General features: G+C 37.0%; 1 protein-coding gene and 1 long non-coding RNA gene across 2 annotated transcripts in view; both read right to left on the reverse strand.

Annotated features, from left to right (window-relative positions):
• Positions 1-600: 600 nt before the first annotated feature.
• Positions 601-2,048, reverse strand: LOC135086526 (uncharacterized). The gene is made up of 3 exons (XR_010260513.1): positions 1,523-2,048; positions 917-1,055; positions 601-831 (listed from the first exon to the last, which is right to left on the reverse strand). It is a non-coding gene; the product is annotated as an uncharacterized LOC135086526 (long non-coding RNA).
• Positions 2,049-6,174: 4,126 nt separating this feature from the next.
• Positions 6,175-22,354, reverse strand: part of LOC135077716 (cyclic nucleotide-gated channel rod photoreceptor subunit alpha) — a 63,454-nt gene continuing 47,274 nt past the window's right edge. Inside the window, exons 9-16 of the mRNA XM_063972289.1 lie at positions 14,279-14,471; positions 10,720-10,820; positions 10,417-10,554; positions 9,070-9,237; positions 8,275-8,440; positions 7,552-7,791; positions 7,371-7,505; positions 6,175-6,262 (exon numbers count right to left, since the gene is read on the reverse strand). Coding sequence (XP_063828359.1) covers positions 6,175-6,262; positions 7,371-7,505; positions 7,552-7,791; positions 8,275-8,440; positions 9,070-9,237; positions 10,417-10,554; positions 10,720-10,820; positions 14,279-14,471 — 1,229 coding nt within the window. The remainder of the gene's footprint in view (positions 6,263-7,370; positions 7,506-7,551; positions 7,792-8,274; positions 8,441-9,069; positions 9,238-10,416; positions 10,555-10,719; positions 10,821-14,278; positions 14,472-22,354) is intronic.

Below are 22,354 nucleotides of genomic sequence, written 5' to 3' on the forward strand. Positions count from 1 at the left end.
ACAAATTACTACGCAACAAAAGCTATCTATCCATGTATTTGGTTCCGGGATAGAACGACTTTCAAAAAAACATTTTGCTGGGGTAACGTCTCAAACATTACCCCAGCAAAATCTGTTTTTTCCTAATAACTTTAAAACTATAATTTGAACGAATTTTGCTATTAGTGGACAAATTTCTGCTCACGATGGACTAATTATCTGCTATACTCTCGACTCTCTAAAGCACAACATTTATAAAAATTTTGCTGCGGTAATGCACTCTGGATATTAGTATGTATCATCTGTGATAGGTTTCGTTTGTGTCCGCTACTTTTCGAAAAGTGGGGCAAAAAGTTCCCAATGTCATTTAGTTTGTCACAGATCGTCATAATTATAGCCTATATGTTAATCTGGGTTATAAACAATAATACTGTAAAGTTTCATCAAAATCCGTTCAGTAGTTTTTGCGTGAAAGAGTAACAAACATCCAGACATCCATACTTTCGCATTTTTAATATTAAGTAGGATATTAGTAGGATATGACGTATTTACTTAATTATTATTACTGACGAGATTGCTACCATGTATGTTTAGTGACCATGAAAGATTAAAACAATATAATGTATTTAATTAATTATAATATCTTAAGTTTTACAATAATAAGGTAGGTATATCCATCCAGTTACCCTAGGTCTTTATTATGGATTTAATTTACAAGTAGTTATTTACAAGCACTCTGCTCTAAATCCTTTGGCTTCAGGGAAGAACCTGGACCGCCACCAGTCCAGTGTTCCCTTGGCAGCTCTGTGTATGCGAGTTGCCTTCTTCTTACTGTTTAAAGTCACTCCACACCTTAACAAATAAACATTACAAATAATAATGACGAAATAAGATAAAAGCAATCAAAATGAATAAAGTAGTAGGTATTTATACACACTTTTCTCAATTTCTCAGTAGTTTTCGTGTCGCCGGTGGCATCAGCATTTCACGTTCGCGTGTCCGTTAGTTCCACCCACCGTTGACTATTGTTGGCTCTTTCTTGGGGCCCTTCAGTGGGCATACTCAGATCGCCATATCTATACAAATACAAATACAAATATTTTATTTATGCAAACACACCGTTTACGCATACACCTTCAAATACAATTGGTAACAATAAAATCGGTAAACATTATATTGCTTTGTCTGCGGGTCCCACACTAGGAATAACCTGTGTCGTGGGCACCCAGTGGTGCTATGTAACCAGTACAGCGACAGATATAAGCGTCTACAAGTCAAGTTAAGCAGTCCAACGTTTAATTTAATACTAATAATGACTAAACTACAATTTAATACAAATACGGAAAAGTGTATCCACTCTATGGAAAAACAACTTTATTGTATCTAGAAAATATAAATCTAGCACTCATATTACTGAATTTTAGCTAGGCACGTGGAAGTTATGCTGGAAAGGTTGTATTTCTCCAAAAAAACCAGCTCAAAATTATTCGTTTAATTTCGAAATTCCTCCACCACATAGTATGTTTATTTTTACTTAACTTACCTTTCCATAAATTCTACAATCGGTTTAAACGGATAGGCGCAGGTTCTCATTTTCCTATCGTGGTTAAAATCCAATTTTTTGTGGAAAATTATTCATCAATAATCCTTCAACAAAACATGTTTTGTTATCTGTTGTCATGACAACAGCTGCGTCAAAGTCCCAATGACAAGAAATAAACAATACAAATTTAAAATCATCATGTTAATTCAGCTTTAAGCACTGTTCTAGGACACTTAAATTTTGCAGTGTTATTTTTGACATTTTTGTTATTTCTTACTCTATCTTTTCTATATAGTTAGAAAGGAGCGGCATTCGTTCTTTCATTCATCCATTCATAGAGTGTGAAGTTGGATACGTTAACATGTTCACCAACATGACATCACAAAACCATCGAATTATCGCTGGCGAGTAAAGTATACGGTAATTGAACTCATGGTATGATTTTAATGCAAACTTCATCGATCCACGTTTAAACTCTATCGACTGTAGTATACGAATACAAGTTTTCGATGGCAACTCATGGTAGAGGCACAGAACGGTTCTGTCCATTAACTCTAGTTTACTACTAGTCAATTGACATACTTTTAATTTTATGAGCTATCAAACCGGAAGTCAATGTAAAAAACGTTTCTTGTTAGTCGTAATGGAAGTTACATATTTTCAGGACATATAAATAAAACGTATTGTTCGTATAATCATAATCTTTTTATTAACAATAAAATGAATCATGTGCGATACATAATTGAATTTCCAATTTAAGATGCACAAGCCTTTCATCGCAGAAAACTACCGACCATCCTTTACACTTCGCTCTGCTCGTGAAGGTAAATAAATTTACTTACAATAATTAATTAATTAATTTTAAATTAATTGTGTACCATTCGGTTACTGTTCAGAGCAATCAAGGGAGATGCATTCGTCTACAGGCAAGAATTTAAATGGTTATTTATAAAATGTCTGACTTACTTATTAGTACGTGACTTATTTTATGAGTATATTGATCCCTTTTGTTTTATTAACCAAAACTATAACCATGTTTTTTTGTTTCATAAAGATATCGAAAAACTCAATTCAACATTTCATTTCAAAGTTTCAGCATCAAAACGGAACGGTTTGAAAAACTTTCGTCGAACATTTCAATAGGAGTCTCTTGCAGCCAAACTTAACCTGGGGATAGTTTGTTTCCAATTGATATACCGAAGGCGACAAGCTTATAAAGTTGGAAAAGTTTAATGAGCTTTATCGACGGAATGTTCTCGCTTCGATCACGAGTAAGTTACAGCATTAGGGTTCCCTGAACGCGATTGTGCTGGTGCAAATTAGTTGTTTGTCGCATGTTTGCGACACTTACTTAAGCTTCGTACATACTGTTAATTATAGGAATAGTTAAGGTGTAAGATTATTTCATGGACGTAAAATAAACTGCCATAAGGCGAAAAGCAATAATGATAAGTATTGAGTATAGCCCAATGATTTAGGAATCAGACAAAGTATAGTGGTAAACCCACACTAAAGCATATCTACAATATTTTTGTTTAGTTGAAGGTGATAACGGGAATATTCAGACTACGAGTTTCACTCACGCTATGCTGTAGCTACGACCAAACTACGGCGTGTACGACTCGTAGCAGCGTAGCAAAATACGGCTACGAATCAGATATTGCACATGAGCAAATAAAAAGTTTATTACAAATTAATTTCTTAGTCAATTTATTTTGTTGATTTTTGATCACTCTCTTGGTCTGAACTAAGCCTAAGAATTCTGAGTTCTACGGAAGCGGACTGAAATATATTAACGGTTTAAACTAGCTGGTATTGATTACTTGAAACTTGAACAGTTACAAACAACTTGTATGAAGCACTTTGTCATTGGGCGTATGGTCAAGGAAAATGATGGGTGGCTCAGTGGCTAGTGACTTCATAAATCGTCTCTAGCGGTCGTTTCTCGTGTAATAGAAACTATCTATCAGACTCTCATGAAATGCTTGAAAGGCTTTCTGCATTATGTAAGTATGCTTTGCATAAAAGCTTTGGTCTTATTTAGAATCTTCGGTACCAAGATTTCTGTCTGAAAGTATTTTTAGGATAGAAAGAAAATGTTAAGTCCAATTAAAATACAAGAATAATAAAATGTATAAATTAGGTATCAACCTGTAGACGAAAATTATACTCCCACATCATTTGATACAAATGAACCGTATGACACGTTATCATGAAAAAAAGCACTTGATTTTTGTTCAATAAACTGCGTAATGCATCTCTCTTATCTTTTTTTATAATCGAGAATTATGTAAGAAGAAAAATTTATGGAATATAATAACAATAAATAAATATTTTATTTACAGTTAAAAATTTTATCGCCTATCTATTATATCATCGGGCGTTAGGAAATGGTATAACTGGTGAGCAGACGGAAGGAACCCAATCCAATAATATGATTTATAATTACATTTCAAATATTATTGAACCTATAAATACTTACATTTGGATTTTGCTTTGCAGCGTCAAATATTGTTTTTTACATTTATTGTTTTAATACATTCATGTGTAATTATAGTACCTAAATAGAAATAGAGTAAGTAGCTATACTATACAACATCACATCGAATTTATTATTAGAGAAGTAAGAAGTAAGAGCGGCTTTTGCAGTGCACAAATTACACTTGGTGTGCCATAGAAATAAAGTGTTAACTAAATAAATAAACTAATATGTTTAGCTAAAGATCAAAGACCCGATCTTTTATTTAGCATCGGCGAAATACTCCAGAATCAAGAAATATTCAATTCATTCATTTGGGAAGAAGAAGAGGAGAATTATTTCAATATTTGACGCTATTAAGCATTAATCATTCATTTAACGAGTCCATAGCAATAATGTTTAATGTCTTCTAAAACCTAGAGGCAGATCTCTGAGCTTAAAACTGTATTTATTTGGTAAACTGAAATGTCACATTTATTTCAATGCTATAAAGTTCATTATGCCATTATTGCCGTGGACCCTGCAATATTATACATTACATCAATGACAACACAGGCAATTCGTTTGTTTCGTCAACGAAAGGCAAACCTACAATACAATGTCCTTCTTCATTCCACCATCGCACGTTCTCAAAACAACTGCGCTTCAATGAAAACAGCTTATAAACACGAATCATCGATTAGAATAAGTATTTACAATTTACTTAGTGTTGAATATATATTATATCGCTTACGCGGTTTGGTACTTTCATTAAAAAAACAGGACTAAATCAACACAGAAGCTCCAACAATAAAATTCACTTATGAAGACACATTTATGCTACAACGTTCCCATAAACGAATTTTAGATCAATAGAAAGGATATTAAGTACAAAACATCTTTTAGTCAATTGGTAATATCTTTACATTAAAACATTTCGTTTTATCTACTTACTTCTTATTTGGCAGTAGTGATTTTTAAATTACCAAAACTGACTTATTAATCAGTTTTAAGCTACATTTCTTAATACATAGGTAATAATCCATTTTATATAACAAATTACAACTTACTATGGTCAATTTTATATCATTACAACGGGCAAAACTGCATCAGAATTTAATATTTCACGAATATACATAGATTATAAGATACCAAATATTGACGATGAAAGAACTATTCCCTAGACTGATAATAATGTAACCAAGGGAAGAACAATGGAACGTAATTATCAGAAAGTTTGATCAAGTCTTCCGGGATTTTATTATAATTAAAGCTCAAATTTAATGGATAAGAAATTACCCATTACTCTATTTATGAGTTAACACAAAAATCTTATCCGTAACACATTCACATTGGCCATTATTTGGCACATAGTTCCAGTTAGTTATTACACGATACGGTAAACTTTTGTACACAAACTTTCCAACTCGAGTGAAACATTTCGCCATTAGATAACATCAGCAAAAACAAGAAAAACAATGTCACATTAATAAAGTTCAATTTATATCTCATTGTAACAGAACAAACTTCGTTAAAACAGACAAGGGTGGTACGCACGGCAACACAAGTCTTTCCGTATTATTTTTTTATTCAACTACAGTAATAAGTTTCAAAATTGTTTATCGACTTTGTTGCCGACCGCACGAACGTTAATTCGCTCAGAAACGAAACACAATTTTGCCCTTTAGGACTGACATGCAAATTAACACTTAAAGTAGACCGGCGCGGGCGCACGACGCCCCGCCAACACTCGTCACTCCTCGATGTATCTAAACGATTTAATTAAGATAATATTGTCTCGGCAAAATCTCACTCCACGGCACTCGATTATTAGCGAGTCGTATATACTACGTATATATAAATTTGATAAAGTTAATTCGTATTTAAATATACCATAATTATGTTACTCACCGTAAAAACACTGAGTCTTCGTACAAGTCACAGTCACTGGAGTACGACACAGAGGGGTTGAGGGGACCGCGCGGGCTGAAGACTTGAGGGGAGAGGGGGATTCACACACTTATATGGCCACAAAGAGTCACATAGCATGACTATACGATACGACACACGCTGTATAAGGCGTGTTGTTCTGTTCTTAGTAGACTGGTCGGGCCGTGGTGCGTCTTCAGTAGACGGCGGAGGCGCGTAGTACTGGCAGCGGCAAGGGGCGCGGGGGCGCGGGCGAGGCGCGCCGTTAAATGATGCTCTCGCGGTTCCGCTCGTTGTCCTCCTGCGAGCTGAGCGAGCTGCCGCCGCAGATCTGCATCTCGATCTCTTGCAGTCTGCGAAAAAGTGGTAACGTTACTATACCATTATGGATGGATTCGACCAAACAAGAGTAAATATTAATCTCAGAATAAATTGTCAGTGTTGACATTATTTCCCATACTGAAACTGTCAATGTGCCAGTTATGCCATGAGTTATTCTCGGATAAAAGTTTGGTCGAATGAGGGTGTGGAGGGACGTGGATGTGGGGTCTGACTGCTGCGTGATTGGTGGATTTTGACATATCTGTCAATGTCATGTCAAAAATAACCAATCATGCAGCATTTGGACCTCGCGTCTACGTATTACCATCTGGCGGATTTTTCATTCGCGAAAACCCTCATTGGGCCTTAATCTAAGAGGTATCTACTTAAAACCTCAAGTTTTTGACGCTCGAAGACGTATCTGATGTTCGTTCTTTGTAACTGAGCACGATTGTTTGTTCAAGCTCCATTTTCAATCGTCTATTTATAACACACTAGGAAGGTATCTTGAATCTAACAAAACAGTATCATTATTCCTGTGACACAATTAGCAAGCTGCATGCAAAGTCTGTATAAACAGGAAACAAGAGTTATTAAGATTACGTTACACAACGTTCTTGGAATCTATCGAATGAATTTCTGAGAAATGTGCTTACTCGATACTTATACGTAAACAACGTGAAACCTATCTAAAGCCTTTCTATCTTTTGCGTTCATTCTGGTTGCCAGTACATATTTAGCAGAGACTAATCATTACAACTTATAACTGTATTCCACTTCCCACTGCTGTTGATTGAGCTTCACAGACATAGCGGCGTTCTCGGTCTCGACTGTGTATAGTCGTTCTCTCAGCCGCTTGATCTCGCACTCCAACTGCTCGTGGCTGTCGACGTGACCGAGGGGACCATACTGACTGTCACAGCTGTCACGTGATGATACTATAAATCAGTAATCCGTACCTGTGTTCCACCTCCCACTGCTGTTGATTGAGCTTCACAGACATAGCGGCGTTCTCGGTCTCGACTGTGTACAGTCGTTCTCTCAGCCGCTTAATCTCGCACTCTAACTGCTCGTGAGTGTCTAGCAGAAACCAGCTGATCAATGATACACCTGATCTGTACTTATGTTCTATTTTCGTACCTGTGCTCCACTTCCCACTGCTGTTGATTGAGCTTCACAGACATAGCGGCGTTTTCGGTCTCGACTGTGTACAGTCGTTCTCTCAGCCGCTTAATCTCGCACTCTAACTGCTCGTGAGTGTCTAGCAGAAACCAGCTGATCAATGATACACCTGATCTGTACTTATGTTCTATTTTCGTACCTGTGCTCCACTTCCCACTGCTGTTGATTGAGCTTCACAGACATAGCGGCATTCTCGGTCTCGACTGTGTACAGCCGTTCTCTCAGCCGCTTGATCTCGCACTCCAACTGCTCGTGGGTGTCGATGTGACCACGCGGGCCGCTGCCAGCCGCGACGCTGCCGCCGCCGGCCGCGCTGCTACGCGCGCTCGACGCCAATGACGCTACTGGTGATGCTACACGAAGAGGGCTTACTGACGAACTGCGAGCAGAAGTAAATAATAGTGAGACCTAAACATAAAAGACCTGTTTGCTTGGTGAATCTGAAAATAATGCTGTTAAAAAAATGTCCTAAAAGCCAAATTATGCTTGTGACGTGTATCAAAGACCAGAGTGATATTAAAATGCAAACTGGTGCAAGCTGCTATTAATTTGGGCGAAATTATGAAAGGCCCAAGATCTACTCTCATAGACAATTTAAGAGCCTCATATCCCAAGGTAGATTGTGATCATAGTTGCCTAGTCCGTAAATGATATTTACTTCTTGCTTTCTTTGGCCACCTATCACCCTGGTATGTTTTAAAATAAAAAATCTTGTTCCCACCGCTGCATCTCCTGTGTAGCCAGGATCTACAGCTTGGCCGCCAATGACGGTAAACGGTAAAAATAACCAATGAAGGTAAAGTTTGTCCCACTTTAGCATATGTCCCAAAATTCTAAAGTTGCAAAGTAAAGCACAAATTACAATCGTTTTTCAGTTCCAAACCTATAAAGCTGGTCCCGGTAGGAAGGCGGGTGAGAGGGGTGCATCGGCGGCAGCGCCGGCGCGGGCGGAAGCTGCATCTCCTCGATGGGAATGCGCCCGCTCGTCTCCACGAGCCCGGGCGTCGATTGGCAGCGACCCATCGCCACTGATGAAAGAGTATCAAATCAAACGCAGGTTATAATAGCAAGTATAGTAATCATACTAATAAGTCGGCCGTTTGGTGTAGTAGTTCGAAACCGACAACTATTCCGGAGGTTGCGGGTTCGATTCCCGCACAGTACAAACATTTGTGTGCATGAACACATTTGTTTGTATTGGACTGAGTGTTTTCTATGTAATATGTATGTATTTACAAAAAAAAAAGTATTTAAGTATGTTTATATCCGTTGTCTAGCACCCATTGTACAAGCTTTGCTTAGTTTGGGACTAGAAGCGCAGTGTAAAATGTCCTAGGATAATTATTTATTTATTATTTATAACTACTTTATTCTCAAGGCTGTATACTCAAGTTATCACGTTAAAATAGCATGATAAGTAGATAATACACCAAAAGAGGATTCTTTACCAAAATGGCGCTTCTCACACCAAAGGTTTTTTTTTTATAAATTGACTAGACCGAATATTGAGCTTAGAATTCAAATCATGTTCATGGCATGCCGTTAAAAATGCTGATTCCTGGCAGTTGGATTTCAAGTTACTTATTTTAAAAATTTAAAAATCTTGAAGACGCGTCTCTTGAATGAAAATTATAATAAATTAAGCACTTAAACTTACCTTTCTCAAGCGGCGCTTTCTTATACTTCTCAAGTCTCTTGACTGCGATCGCCTCGAGCCGCACCCTGGCTGCTGGGTACTCCTTCAGCACGTCCCACATGTCCTTCTTGCTCAGCACGAACAAGTCCGAGTAGCCGACGGACCGCACTGATGCTGTCCGCCGGTTGCCTGTCGACGTGTCATACACACACTCCGTGCCAACCGGTGTTCGGTCGCCACTTCTCATGAACTGCTTTGGCTAACTGACTGAACTGCTCAACTTCTCAAAAATTAACTCTCAATTTACTTAAAAGTCAGCCAAAACAGATCACAAGAATCTACGAAGAAGGTAGACCGACACACCGGTGGCAGGGCACATTTAGTGGAGGACTTCAATACAAGACTAGAAGATTAAGCTGATTAAGAGAAAGATCCTAAACTACCTTGATTCAGAGCAGGGGTGTGTGTTCAGTCAGGTTCAAATTCAGAGTCCAAAATAAATCGACCTCAAAACAACTATAAGAAGCAGTTCTATTGAGTTCTCAATATGTGCTTCAAACAGACAAAAGCGTTCAGGGCAGACAAAAAATTTAAGGTATTCAGTTCCCAAAAGAACCAAGCATGTCTACAAGTATGCGTATCAAAGTTAGATTTAAATAAAAATAATTTGTTGGAAATCCACTGACAGCACGACGATAGGTCTCGACAGAACAAGTAGATTAAATAGTACACTTAAGAATAAGGGGTACATGCACCAAGAGGTCACGCCAAATATAATAATGAGGTACTCGGGGAGGATGCAAAGCGATCGGGGACACTGCCTTCAATACAACCAAAGGAGAACAGAAAAATGACAAACAAAATGCATGACACTAGACGCTACATATCCTGAAGAAGGACATCTAACGAGAAGCCAATGATGGAAAAGTAAAATAAAATTGTCATTGCAGCTTACCACACATTTCATTATGGTCACTTCTTTGCAGAAAGTGTTCAGTAAAATATAAATGTAAAGAATTCAAAAAGAAACGATATAAACAATAGTCTAAAATGCGAAATATATAAAAAAGAAACGAATGAAAGTACAGGCATTCCCTATTTCACAGAGTTTGCCGTTACCGCAAGTCGATGGCCAGTGTTTTATACTGATAATTGGTAAAGCGTATCAAGACAATGACTAGGTCAAGGTATCAGTAACAGCCGATGACGATGTCCCAGAACCTGTTGTTAGCGTCGCGGCCGCTCCCTCGGCCTGAGTGCAGCGTCTCCTCGAAACGTTTGCTTTTGAAACTTTTCAAGAAAATAATAAAAGTAGAATAATAATGGCGTGGCGTCTCGGGCCGTGGCGATATTTACCAAGTTGTTTACCTGCCGTGCCCATGTTCAGAATGGAAATTTCGCCAAAATAAGAACCCGCCTTGAGTGTTGCTAGCACGGTCTTCCCGTTGTCGCCTACCACCTGCAGTTTGCCTCGGTTCACTATGTACATCTCCTTCCCGACTTCGCCTGGGTACAAGGTTTTCAACATTTAGTTTCTTTCACACATTTGCGACACAAAATCTACAAAATAATGTCATTGTTGCATTAGGTAACTTGAATGTAGAAAATGTAAGGAGTGAGATAAGTGTAGTGTGACAGAATAGAATGAATTTAATGCATTAAAATGCTCACCTTTTCTGCAGATAAAATCGCCTGGCGAGAACAAAACGGGTCGCAGCCTCAACACCAGCTCACACAGGAATCCAGCCTCCGTATTTTGGAAGATTTCCACCCTGTACAAAAGATAAAAATGATACAATGATATTTCATTTGATTTATAATACCTACAGTTGTTGCAATTCACGAAGGCGAGTGAGCTTTACATGTGTGGTTGCTCGCTACTGTTCGTTTTTCAAAAGTTTTGATAGACATTATCCTTAGTACTATTACTTATTCTGTGACATTACACTATCGTTATATGCATGTACACGTACACACACAAGTACTAAAGCTCACTCGCCTTCGAGAGTTGCAAGAACTATTATAAGTAGTGATTCAGGATACCTTAAAGTTTTTCCTTTCGTTTGGTCTCGGCGTTTAGGCATTTCACGTATCATTAGGTACTATGTAGGTACAAAGGTCGTCGGGAATATTTTGATGTGTCTCTAATGTCACGTGTCAAGTACAGGGATCCAAACAGAAAACAGAATCGAGCTGAGAAGAAAAAAGCTCGGAAAAGTCGTTTACGACAAAAAATTTACGGATCGTATAACGAACACTTTTGCATAATTCATGGACGTAAAAAGCGAATGTTTCTCTTTTTAATTATACGACACGGGATATTAAGCTTGAAATGCCACGCTGCATAATGTGGCCATGTCGTACACTCACCCTGATGTTGACGTCTTTATCATTTGCTTGGGTTTTATGTTCTCGTGTTGTATGGAATTGAATGGAAATAATCAAGCAGTGCAGTAGGAGAAATTTTATTGCCTTTTCTTACCACTTTTAGGCATTGGATTTACGTTCATGGAGTGGGAAATAAAGATTCATGAATAAAATTTTTGAGCAGGTTTTTAGTAGTTCCCAAAACAATAAAATAAATACAACGCAACGTACGTTCTGTTCCGTACATTTCGTTAAAAATAAATACGTTTTCTTATACGGAACTCTAAAAGCAATTCCATTGAAAAGCACAACACATGAATAAACAGAGACATACGGGAAAGTTTCCGTGCAGTTAAACAAGTTGTTTGAAACATGTTAATCAAAACGAAATGTTATTGCGGCGTTCCGTTCCGCTTCTAATAGCAAACTTGGAAACTATAATGCGAACCTGTAATAATTTGTGCTTATACACTAGGTAAGGTATAGTAATAAGGTATTAGACGTAATTCATGAAATATTCATAGTTGTTTTAATACTACAATAGTAGTTATTAGCGTACCAATTTTATTAACTGTTTGAGATTTCTTTCTGGTCGTCTTCCTAATTCTGTCGCGTGGGTTGAAACTCAACTCAAGTCACAATCTTGAGATCAGACTTAAAGCAACCCCTTAAAATAAAAGCGTCTGAAAAAGTGTAATTGTGTGCCGAACTTAATTTACATTAATTATCATTCGAAAAACATAACGATAATTTAGTTTTTAAGCATGGTAGTAACTTATGGTCTTAAAACACAAAATCAAAGTCCTACTCAAAGTAGATCCTACTACATCTGGAACTCCATTGGTATCAAACCCAGGACACCCGGATCAAGAGAATTTATTTCTATTTCATCGCGAGACCATAGAGGCATAAAGTCATAAATACAAAAAGGGAACGATAGGTGAACATTTTGAGGGAAGCATTATTCGCGAAAGTTACACGCCGCAGTGGTCTCCATTGAGTTTTATAGTCAACCTTTTATCGGTTTTGCATTAAAACGAAATGTACCTACCTTATTCGTTTTTTATGATTGCATGGATATAATGATTTTGGTGACAAAATCGAATGGGAATTATCATATTGAATGTATTGTTTACTAACGATGAAATTGCAGAAATGGAGACCAAAATTTTTAGCTCACAAAACATCAAACTCTTGGCAAGGACTAGAGTTTATTTGTTCCGCTAGAACAAGCTTAGATCTTAAAGCTATTCCTAAGTCAATGACCTGTATCACCGTAGAGGCAGCAAAAAGTCGAAGGCATCTTGGAATCATTATGAATTGTGTAGTTTTTCTTCCAACGTACAAAAGTACTACCTGCATTGTTATCTCCCCCTAGCTAAGCGCACATACCTATTAAATAAACATTAGCAGATGCGGAGTCGAATGACAACCCTTTGTGTGGTTTATTACTTAATATTAACTCACTGCTCGAATCCATTACTCAAAACTTAATTTATGTTTGGCTCAAGTAAGAGGTCTGATTAAATTTTCCAGTGAGAAACTTAATAACAAGTTTGCTGATCCCCACCGTGATACTAAAAGGACTGAACATGATGTAAAGAAAGTTTCTTAATAAAAAGACAAATCAGTTTATATTATCTGCACAAGTCTGAATTGTTCTGAAGCTCAGGACTACTACCTTTTGACTAAATTACAACTGCAGCACCATCTCCACTTTATGTGAATTTGATATCTATGAAGGTAAAGCAATACCCTAATTTAAAGTGACTTGGTAGGCATGCGATCATCAAGCAACTACTAAAGTTCAGTATAAGCTGCCCATAGTTTCCCAAGTTATCTGTTAACAACAATATCATGAGATAAATCTTCAAACTGCTCCCGTCAGGGGCCGTTGCATTGACTGCCGGGCGATCTTGACCCACGTCACTTCTACTTAATGTTTAGTATAGTGACTTTGATCGTTCCCGTAATGACTTTGGCAGTTCCAAGTTTTGTTTATGGACCGGCAGTTAACGTGATGTTTAAACTTTCAGACTCCCAAGTCTCAGAGATTCAGCTATGAATTGAACTTTGGGGAATACTGTTCACTTTATTTTACGGCGCAGTTAAGTGTGAATGTACCTTTTGATATTATTGCGTAGTAAACTTAAAAAGACCAACAAGCTTGGTAAAATCATATTTACTATCTTTACAATTTTTTTTTACGTTCATCTGGCCTAGTATTTCCCGAAAATGTCCTCTTGTTTCTAGGATTTGCCAATACAAATCCTAGTAATAAATTGCGGTGTTTTGGTTAAATTTATCAATTTTTTCAGAACTAAAATAAGAGTCGATGATTTTTCGAAACTGCAGTTCAGAATGAAATACTTAATTCCAAATTGTTATGTATTATCTGTGGTATTCTGTTAAAATTTACATGAATAGGCTCTCTGATCTTCTGAGTAACGATATCAAAGACCGAAGAGTCATTAAGAAAATCAATAAAGCAATGCTGCCCTTTATAACGCAGTGAATTTTGAACCATAGTGACTTGTCTTAGGGTCAGAAACCAATAATAATTGAAGGGGTGAGTGGACAAAGGCGTTATCTGACAAAATGAAGAATCGACTTTTTTGCATGAACATAGGTTTTAAGTGACGATAAAATTGACTAATGAGCTCGAAACACGCAATTTTGTTACGTGTCAAACCTAAACAAAGGTGTTATCTGACAAGCATTCATACATTTTAGGATTCAAATGTGGTATGAGTATGAGCAGATTAACATTTTCAAACACTCATAACTCATTTTGTTAGTTATGACCTTTGTCCACTCACCCCTTGAATTGTGAACATCTAAGGGTTAAATTAACAAAGATTACCTCTTCAAAGTGTCCAAATGCACGTTGATAGCGATCTCCGCCTTCAGCTTGTCCGGCAGACACGACACGGCCTTCTCCTCATCAGAGCACTTCTGCGTGAGCCAGAGGTAGTCGAACCACTTGATCACCTTCACTTGCAGGTTGTTGGGCACCCGCCGCATGCGCATGTAAGTCTTCACGCCGTCCAATTTCGCTGTAACAAGTGGAAAGGGTGGTAAAGTTGGCAGCTCTATGATTTGTGACTGTCCAAAGGCTGTGGCAATTGCTCACAACATTAAAACATCCTTTGCGTTGCGAAGTCTGGTTAAAAACAGAGACCAGTATTTTTAACTAACTTAAATCTCAGCCACAAACTCGATAATATCAATCTTAAAATACATCAATTTTTTATTCCAAATTTTTGGGAATTTTTCGGTAGCGAAACGGACCGATTTCACTGATAAAAATGATAAGGTTTTTACAAAATATAAATGAATATTGTAATTTTGGATTGTAAAAATAAACAAGATGTTTAATATATTTTAAACTATTTTCATAAATGATACGTCTTTAAAGTCTCTTTGCCAAAGTGTACCTTATTTACAAGTCTCCATTTCCATGTCACAATCTAACAGACAGAAAGGTTTTGCGCAGTGTTCATACATTTTGAATGTGACAACATCCGATATCCCGAAGGAGTCTGAGACGTGACGTCTTCAAAACGATGGGCCCTTTCGAATTCATAGTTACATGATCACGTATCAACCACCTGTCATTCGGAACTACGTGCGCGAAATTGGTATAGGAATTAGGTATTATGTATCTGCGTCAATAGGCTGCAGCAATCTGACTAACAAATAAGGCCAACTAGTTTGATTAAATGAATGAAAAAAAAACTGTCGTTTTGTTAACAAGTTTAACTTGAAAAAATCTATCCTACCTGACATAGTAAGACTTTAACAACTATTTTACGCTTTACTGGGTGCCTACTTTGACCATATTATTATCGAGCTTTAGAACCATTTTATGTATAGGTACCTATGGAATTTTTCAAGTATAGGTATTAAGTAGGCGCTGTAATGTAGCGAACTTTACCGTTATGCGTTTCTAAACTTATCTTACATTGCCAATTGAAATAGTGTACAGCACCTCTTTAACTATAAACTTTAAGATCATGATTTGAAGTTTGCGACATTGCTAAATTCCATTGGCGCGGACTATAGATGTAGATACCTACTTGTACTAATACTTGTGCGAGTTGCGGATATAGGAGGATATAGGTAAGTATAATGTAATCCTATAACTTGATACGATTAATTCTCGCTAAGAACCTCTTAGTTTCAATTTACATTGATAACGGAATATCTAAGTTTAAATTGGTTAAAGCAGATGAGTTAAGCGTTCGAGTTTAACTAAGTGTGTAGTTTAAATTAGCTTCGTGTTTGTCATATTCGTGTCAGATTCAGATAAACACTTATAGTTATACTATAGAAATCCACATCTACATAATTAAACTTTTTGTATAAATAAAGATATAATTTGAACTTTGCTAGGAGAAGGATAGCCTACGATTTTAAAACTTAAAGGGGTAGAAAGGGTGACAAATGTTGCATGGGAAGTAATCCCACACTTCTCATGCAACATTTGTCACCCTTTGGTGGGTATCCATAATTTTTGTGTTAGGTTTCACAATAAATTAATCACTGTATGTTTCAATTCAAAAAATATATGTATTACTATAACTACAAACGCACTCAAGTCGAAATTAAATTTAACCCCAAAGGGTCCGTGACCGTTGCAGAAAACTGTCTTTTTGTCCAGTAAAGTTGCAAAAGCGCGCGAATTCTATAAACATGGCTGCACTGTGGTGTTTTATACGTTGATCGAAAGGGATCCCGAGGGAGTGTGTTGTTCAGCGCCGATGTTGTTATCGTAAAATCGGCCCCTTATTTAAGCCGCTGAAATCGTGAAAATGGAACCGTATAAACGTGTATGTTAGTTAATGTTAGCATTGGTAGGATAACGGGTGAGTACCTACTAAAATGAAGGCTAATATTTCGTAATTAATTTTGTGATTTAACGAATCGAAAAGTCTAAAATTGTCTATCAGACTGGATGATAAGACATTAATAGCTAGCTAGACAATATAATGATAATAGTTATCATGATTTCAGTTATCCTGTTTGTAACACGACACATAAAATGAGCATTTTTTGATTTTTAATCATTAATGAGACGTTGTATTCAGACACTAACGAATAAAAAGGAATTCTAACTACGGAAAGGCGAATTTTAAATTACCTATGTTACTTGAAAGCTTATTGCATTGGCAATAATTATTGTGACTAGTATTTGACTACAAAATCACCAAAAGTATATTCATATAATGCGAATACATTAATATTAGTGCTACGAACAACCCTAAAAACAAATGAATGTGCTTCCACATTCATACTCATATAACTCAGCCTCGCCTAGTGTCATCGTTCATCTTACGAGGCATCTATCTCTAATGAAACGAGTCTTCATATCGGCCAACAAAGGCAAATACGTTTCCTGCAATCTCCACTAATAGAATGATGGAATGTCCATTGTGCTGATGCAAGACCCTTATTTTTATTTCTGTCCAATCACTCATGGCAGCCTGGCCGTGACGGAGGTATTATGGAATATGAGAAATGCCCCAAGAAAGTTAATATAAATGATTTATTCATATTTTAGAACGCAGCATAAAGAGGAGTGAGATGAGATAGGAGCGACTTTCTAAAGGATCAATTGAGTGAGTGAGTATTTATATAAGCCCATGTTGAATTATTTTGGTCGCATTTCAAGTTTTGGACACTAATATCATGCAGTGCGCTATTACGAAAACGTTACACGCGCGTTGGTCACTGGTTTAAAATGACATTTTCAAACTAAATATCAATTTAACAAGTGTTCAACGCGCGTTTAACGTTTTATAATAAGGCCCATATTAATTATTATTCAATTGTTTCTTTAAAACTTTACTTTTCAGATAAAATATAAAAATAGTTTAATACGCGAATCAATTGGCACAAGACATTCTCTTATAAACCTGGTATTGATTGACTGGTACCTACCAAGGTATCTACCAAGGTGTACCAGTCAATCAAAACAGGCCAAATAAAGTACGAAAGAACGAAAAGGAAATAGTTCAACATATTTAATCGAACTAAACTTATCTTTCCCTAAAGTCCGATGCAGATATTAGCATAACACAGGTGCCGATGTGGCATGTCGCGCAGCATCGGAAATAGCGGCAGCTCTGAACATCCGCCGCGAACTAACTTTATCTTGTATCAATCTCCGTGATACATTAGATAGTTAACACAATAAATCATGTGCGCGCGTGACACGTGGTTCGAGGAGGATGATAGGGTTGTCTGTTGTCTCCTAAGGTACAGACAAGAGTTCTGTTGTAAAGTCACCCCTATCACAACTGCACTAGATTCCAGCGTCTAGGTTGATGAGCCGTCGTCTGTGCAACTGATCATAAGGTGATAGAGTAGGTAGGTATTTTTCGTGACTTACATCAGGAGTTTTTGGGTGTATTTATTTATTCTTTAGTTCCATATAAATTGATGCATTGACCATAAAACATAAGGATACAATGATACGAAAAGATTATTCAATTAATCGTCATTTTCCACGGTCTATTTCTACCTCTGTTTTCCACAATGCAACTTATACGAGTATGCATGTGTAGCCAAGATCTACAAACTAATAATTTAACTGTTATAAAATTTCTTTAAATCCAATAAATAACTCCATCTCTAAACTGAAACATAAGCTACTGATAATGCAACAAACTAGCTCCAAATCTTACCTCTTTTTTCCACCTCCAGTGGCAACCCTAAACGGGGCTGTCACATTAGCGTACTAAGCAGGTATACGTGTTGGCACGTGCCGCAATACGTGCCCGCCCCTCGAGCGAAACAATCTTGGAGATTACTAAGCGGTGCCTGGCACTCTTGGGAAGGTCAGGTGCATTATAGGATTTCTGGTAAAAATGCGGACATTGGTAAATGTTACTGAAACTAACATAGAAGTTAATATTAGTTCAGTATCCTGATTTGTAATAAATGCCTTCCAATTAATGGTGTTCGATATCTTTGACGAAACAATCTTGGAGATTACTAAGCGGTGCCTGGCACTCTTGGGAAGGTCAGGTGCATTATAGGATTTCTGGTAAAAATGCGGACATTGGTAAATGTTACTGAAACTAACATAGAAGTTAATATTAGTTCAGTATCCTGATTTGTAATAAATGCCTTCCAATTAATGGTGTTCGATATCTTTGACGAAACAATCTTGGAGATTACTAAGCGGTGCCTGGCACTCTTGGGAAGGTCAGGTGCATTATAGGATTTCTGGTAAAAATGCGGACATTGGTAAATGTTACTGAAACTAACATAGAAGTTAATATTAGTTCAGTATCGTGATTTGTAATAAATGCCTTCCAATATATCTTTGACGAGCGAAACAATCTTGGAGATTACTAAGCGCTGCCTGGCAGACTCTTGGGAAAGTCAGGTGCATTAATAGGAGTTTTGGTAAAAATGGGGACATTGGTAAATGTCTGAAACTAACATCCAACTTTGTATTATTATTACTATTTGTAATACCTTGCAATAATTTAAGGTTTTCAATATCTCTTGCGTCTAATTTGCAAATCGATTTGGATTTATCGTCTCTAAGACACTTAGAAGGACAGAAAAGTCGAGAGAATCATAGAAGAAAAGGTGCGTTTTTGTAACAAGTGAACTTGAGAAATTTGATAATAATAGAAAAACCGATAAAAGTTTAGGTAGGTACACATACAGTTGAGGCAACACGCAATTTTAAGTAAAGAAATAAGTCATCAAAAATTAAATAAGCGTCATATCTCTCCAACTAGTTATAATGTTCAGTACCAGTAGAGTGAGTTCTCGCTATTACCATTGCTAGATACTTATTATGCAATTTCAATTTGCTTTTGTGATCACTTCGTTAGTTTTCAAGTTACATCTTGGTGTACTTTTCTCATTTGTTACGGCTTTATCGAATCGAAATCTTAAAATTGTCTACAGGCACAAGTCAGAAAACCCAACGAAACCGAGAGTAAAGAAGATGCGCCGTCCATGGCGAAAAAGTTTAACGAAGTTCCATCTATCTCCCTTGTATTTCTTTTTCACTTAAATTTACTTGGGGCATTAAGCCTAAATCACCGTAACTTCCGATTTTATTTTTAGATTATACAAATCAGCACTTTAGGTCTTGTCTTGGGAGTTCCATCTAATTATACTTTATAAGTCTGTCTCCCGCCCGGCTCGGTTTATTTTTGGGGTGGCTTATCCGTACAGAATCCTACTGCGGTAACAACAAAGAGTGATTATAGCTTTTTAAAAGGTAACGGGAGCCGAGTCACGTTAGCACGCATAATGAGAAAACGAAACTCAGATTATATTACAAGAGAATTCCGTCACCCATGGTAGTAGGTATTTTGTATTTTTTCGTAATCAGGGAAATACTTTACAACGGATTTTTTAATTGACAGAGTCATGTTTTAGAAAAGTCACATTCTAGTCACCCCAGAATACATTCTTATTTACAACGATACATTACGAGTTGAAGAGAATATCATAAATTTTCCACTTGGAGCTATATTCGTAGTTTGCAAGTTCTTACCAACCTGTATCTCATCCTACATTGAACAAATACCTATGAAGTGTTTGACTTGCAGATCTCTAAAACTAACTTAAAACCTTTTCCCTCTTTCTAAACCGTCAACTCAACGAAACAATTTTCAAGATTACTAAGCAGTTTCACCTAGTTGTCTGCTGAACAGTTTGCGGGTAGGTCAAGGTCGGACTCTACCAGAGGTAATGTAATATATGGAGGCGTGTGAATAAGTGAGTATCTTGATATGTCAAGCAAGGGCATATCTACGGAGGGAAGCATGAATGGAGGTAGAGACATATTTAGGTTGGTACCTATTAGAATTGGGCCGTTGTACCCGTTCTTGTAATTTTCAACCGACTTCAAAAAAAAGGAGGAGGTTCTCAATTCGACCCGTATGTTTTTTTTTTTTTTTTTCTATGTTTGTTACGCGATAACTCCGCCAATTACGAACCGATTTGAACAAATCTTTTTTCGGCGTATAGGTAATACCTCAAGGGTGGTCCCATTTAAATTTAATAATAGAAAAAACAACCCCCAAGGGTGGAAAATTGGGGATGAACTTTTTTATACGCAATATCTCCGCCGATTATAAATCAATTTGAACGATTATTTTTTTGTTGAATAGGTATTATCAAAAGGGTGGTTTCATGCGAATTTGAAGAAAATATTTCACCCCCAAGGGTGGAAAATTGGGGATGAACTTTTTTATACGCAATATTTTTAATTTTTAGTTTTTTTTTGTGTTCACGCATTTGAAGTCGGTTTTATTTTTTTAAAAAGTTATGTACTGTTGAATCAAGAAATAGCTCTAACCTAATATTTTTAATCACTTTAATTGAGATTTTAATACATACATAAATTGAAGTTCTTAATCTTTAAAACAAGATCAGACTTTTACAAAAATAATTTATTGGTCTATGCTATTTTTAACCAATTTGCTATGTGTGAAAAATGTCTCAATTTTAAATCTTCACTTATTTCTTTACGACTTTTTTTCAGGCTATCAATGCAATTATTTGCGACGCTGATATTTCATTAAACATTGATTAAAAATGCAGTAGATAGACAAACATCATCTAGTTTTAAGTACGAACAAGCCCCCTCAAATGAGAAACTGCAGCAAAAGCAATAAGCAAATCAAACCCAATCAATTCGCGGCGCGCACGTTTTATGCACAGAGAGCGGCAAAGTGTCAACAACTTTAATTGGGGTTGCAGTTCTGAGACAATGGCGCCGACGGCAGAGGCTGAATCCGTGACCTTCCTCGCTGCAACGAAATAGGTCACCGGCTTGAATTCTATAAATAGCTGGCGAAAGTCGGACGCCTCACCCTCCCGCTCTCTCCCCATCGATCCGCCACGCTGCGCCCGCCGCGCGCTTCTACCAATTCGACAATAATTGATCTGCTGTACAGACAGCAACAGGCCTCTTCAGCCGTTTAGGAAAACACCTTTTTGTGAACGTAAATGGTGGAAAATTTTCGCGCTGATCGTACTTGCGTGATAAACTTTGATCGTGATATGGACAGGGGTGTTGATGATCGAATTGCTGTGCGGATAGTCCCTTCAGCAATTTAATTTTATGAAAGCGCATTTAAGTGAACGCGTAAAATTTGACTGCTGATGATGATGTGGGTGATGGCTGAGAATTAAAAAAAAATGAAGTCACGTGTGCATTTTCCACGTGGTTTACACGTTAGTTACGACATTATCATTGTACTTACCAAAAAGTAAAAACAATGAAGATTTTACTAACCTCTAACAGTAAAAAAAAGATCTATGTAAAGTGTCTCTAGTCTCGCTAAACCTCTTAACCGAAGTGAACGCTTCAGTTATCTGATATGGTATATGAAACTGTCGTTTTTTATTTTGTATTATAAAAATGGCGCGGAAAAAGGTCAGGCATACCGCAGTCGGCGGTAGAGATATTTTATGGTTGTTTACGGTACTGGAGCTATGTCAGGAACGTAGTAAGTGGAAAGGTAGTAGCGGTTGCCACGGCCATTTGCCAAAGATGGATGACACCCGGCTTTTATATAAATTGTATTATCCCCTGCTGAGTGTACTGTTACACGTGGATGCAGTCGTCTTGGATTGAGAGTAATGCGGTCTGGGTGAGTTACCGTTACAGTTTAGTAACGCAAGATTAAAGTAGTTAGACCATTTAAGATTATCTAAAGTAAATCCACGTGCTTATTTGATTTAATGAGAAAAGCTACACTTGCGGGATCTTGACATTTTTAACAATTTGTGTATGATTTTTTTTAACTTTATAATAGAGTAGAAATAGATACTTAGTTAATTACCTCAAAAAAAGTTATGTATCAAAATAAGGGTTGCTATTTAACGGTGACTTGCCTGTTCAACTAGAAAGATAAATTTCCAAACTCTAAATGTTGTGAAACAGGCCCTCAAT

The sequence above is a fragment of the Ostrinia nubilalis genome, chromosome 2 (genome assembly GCF_963855985.1).
Source record: "Ostrinia nubilalis chromosome 2, ilOstNubi1.1, whole genome shotgun sequence".
NCBI lineage: Eukaryota > Metazoa > Arthropoda > Insecta > Lepidoptera > Crambidae > Ostrinia > Ostrinia nubilalis.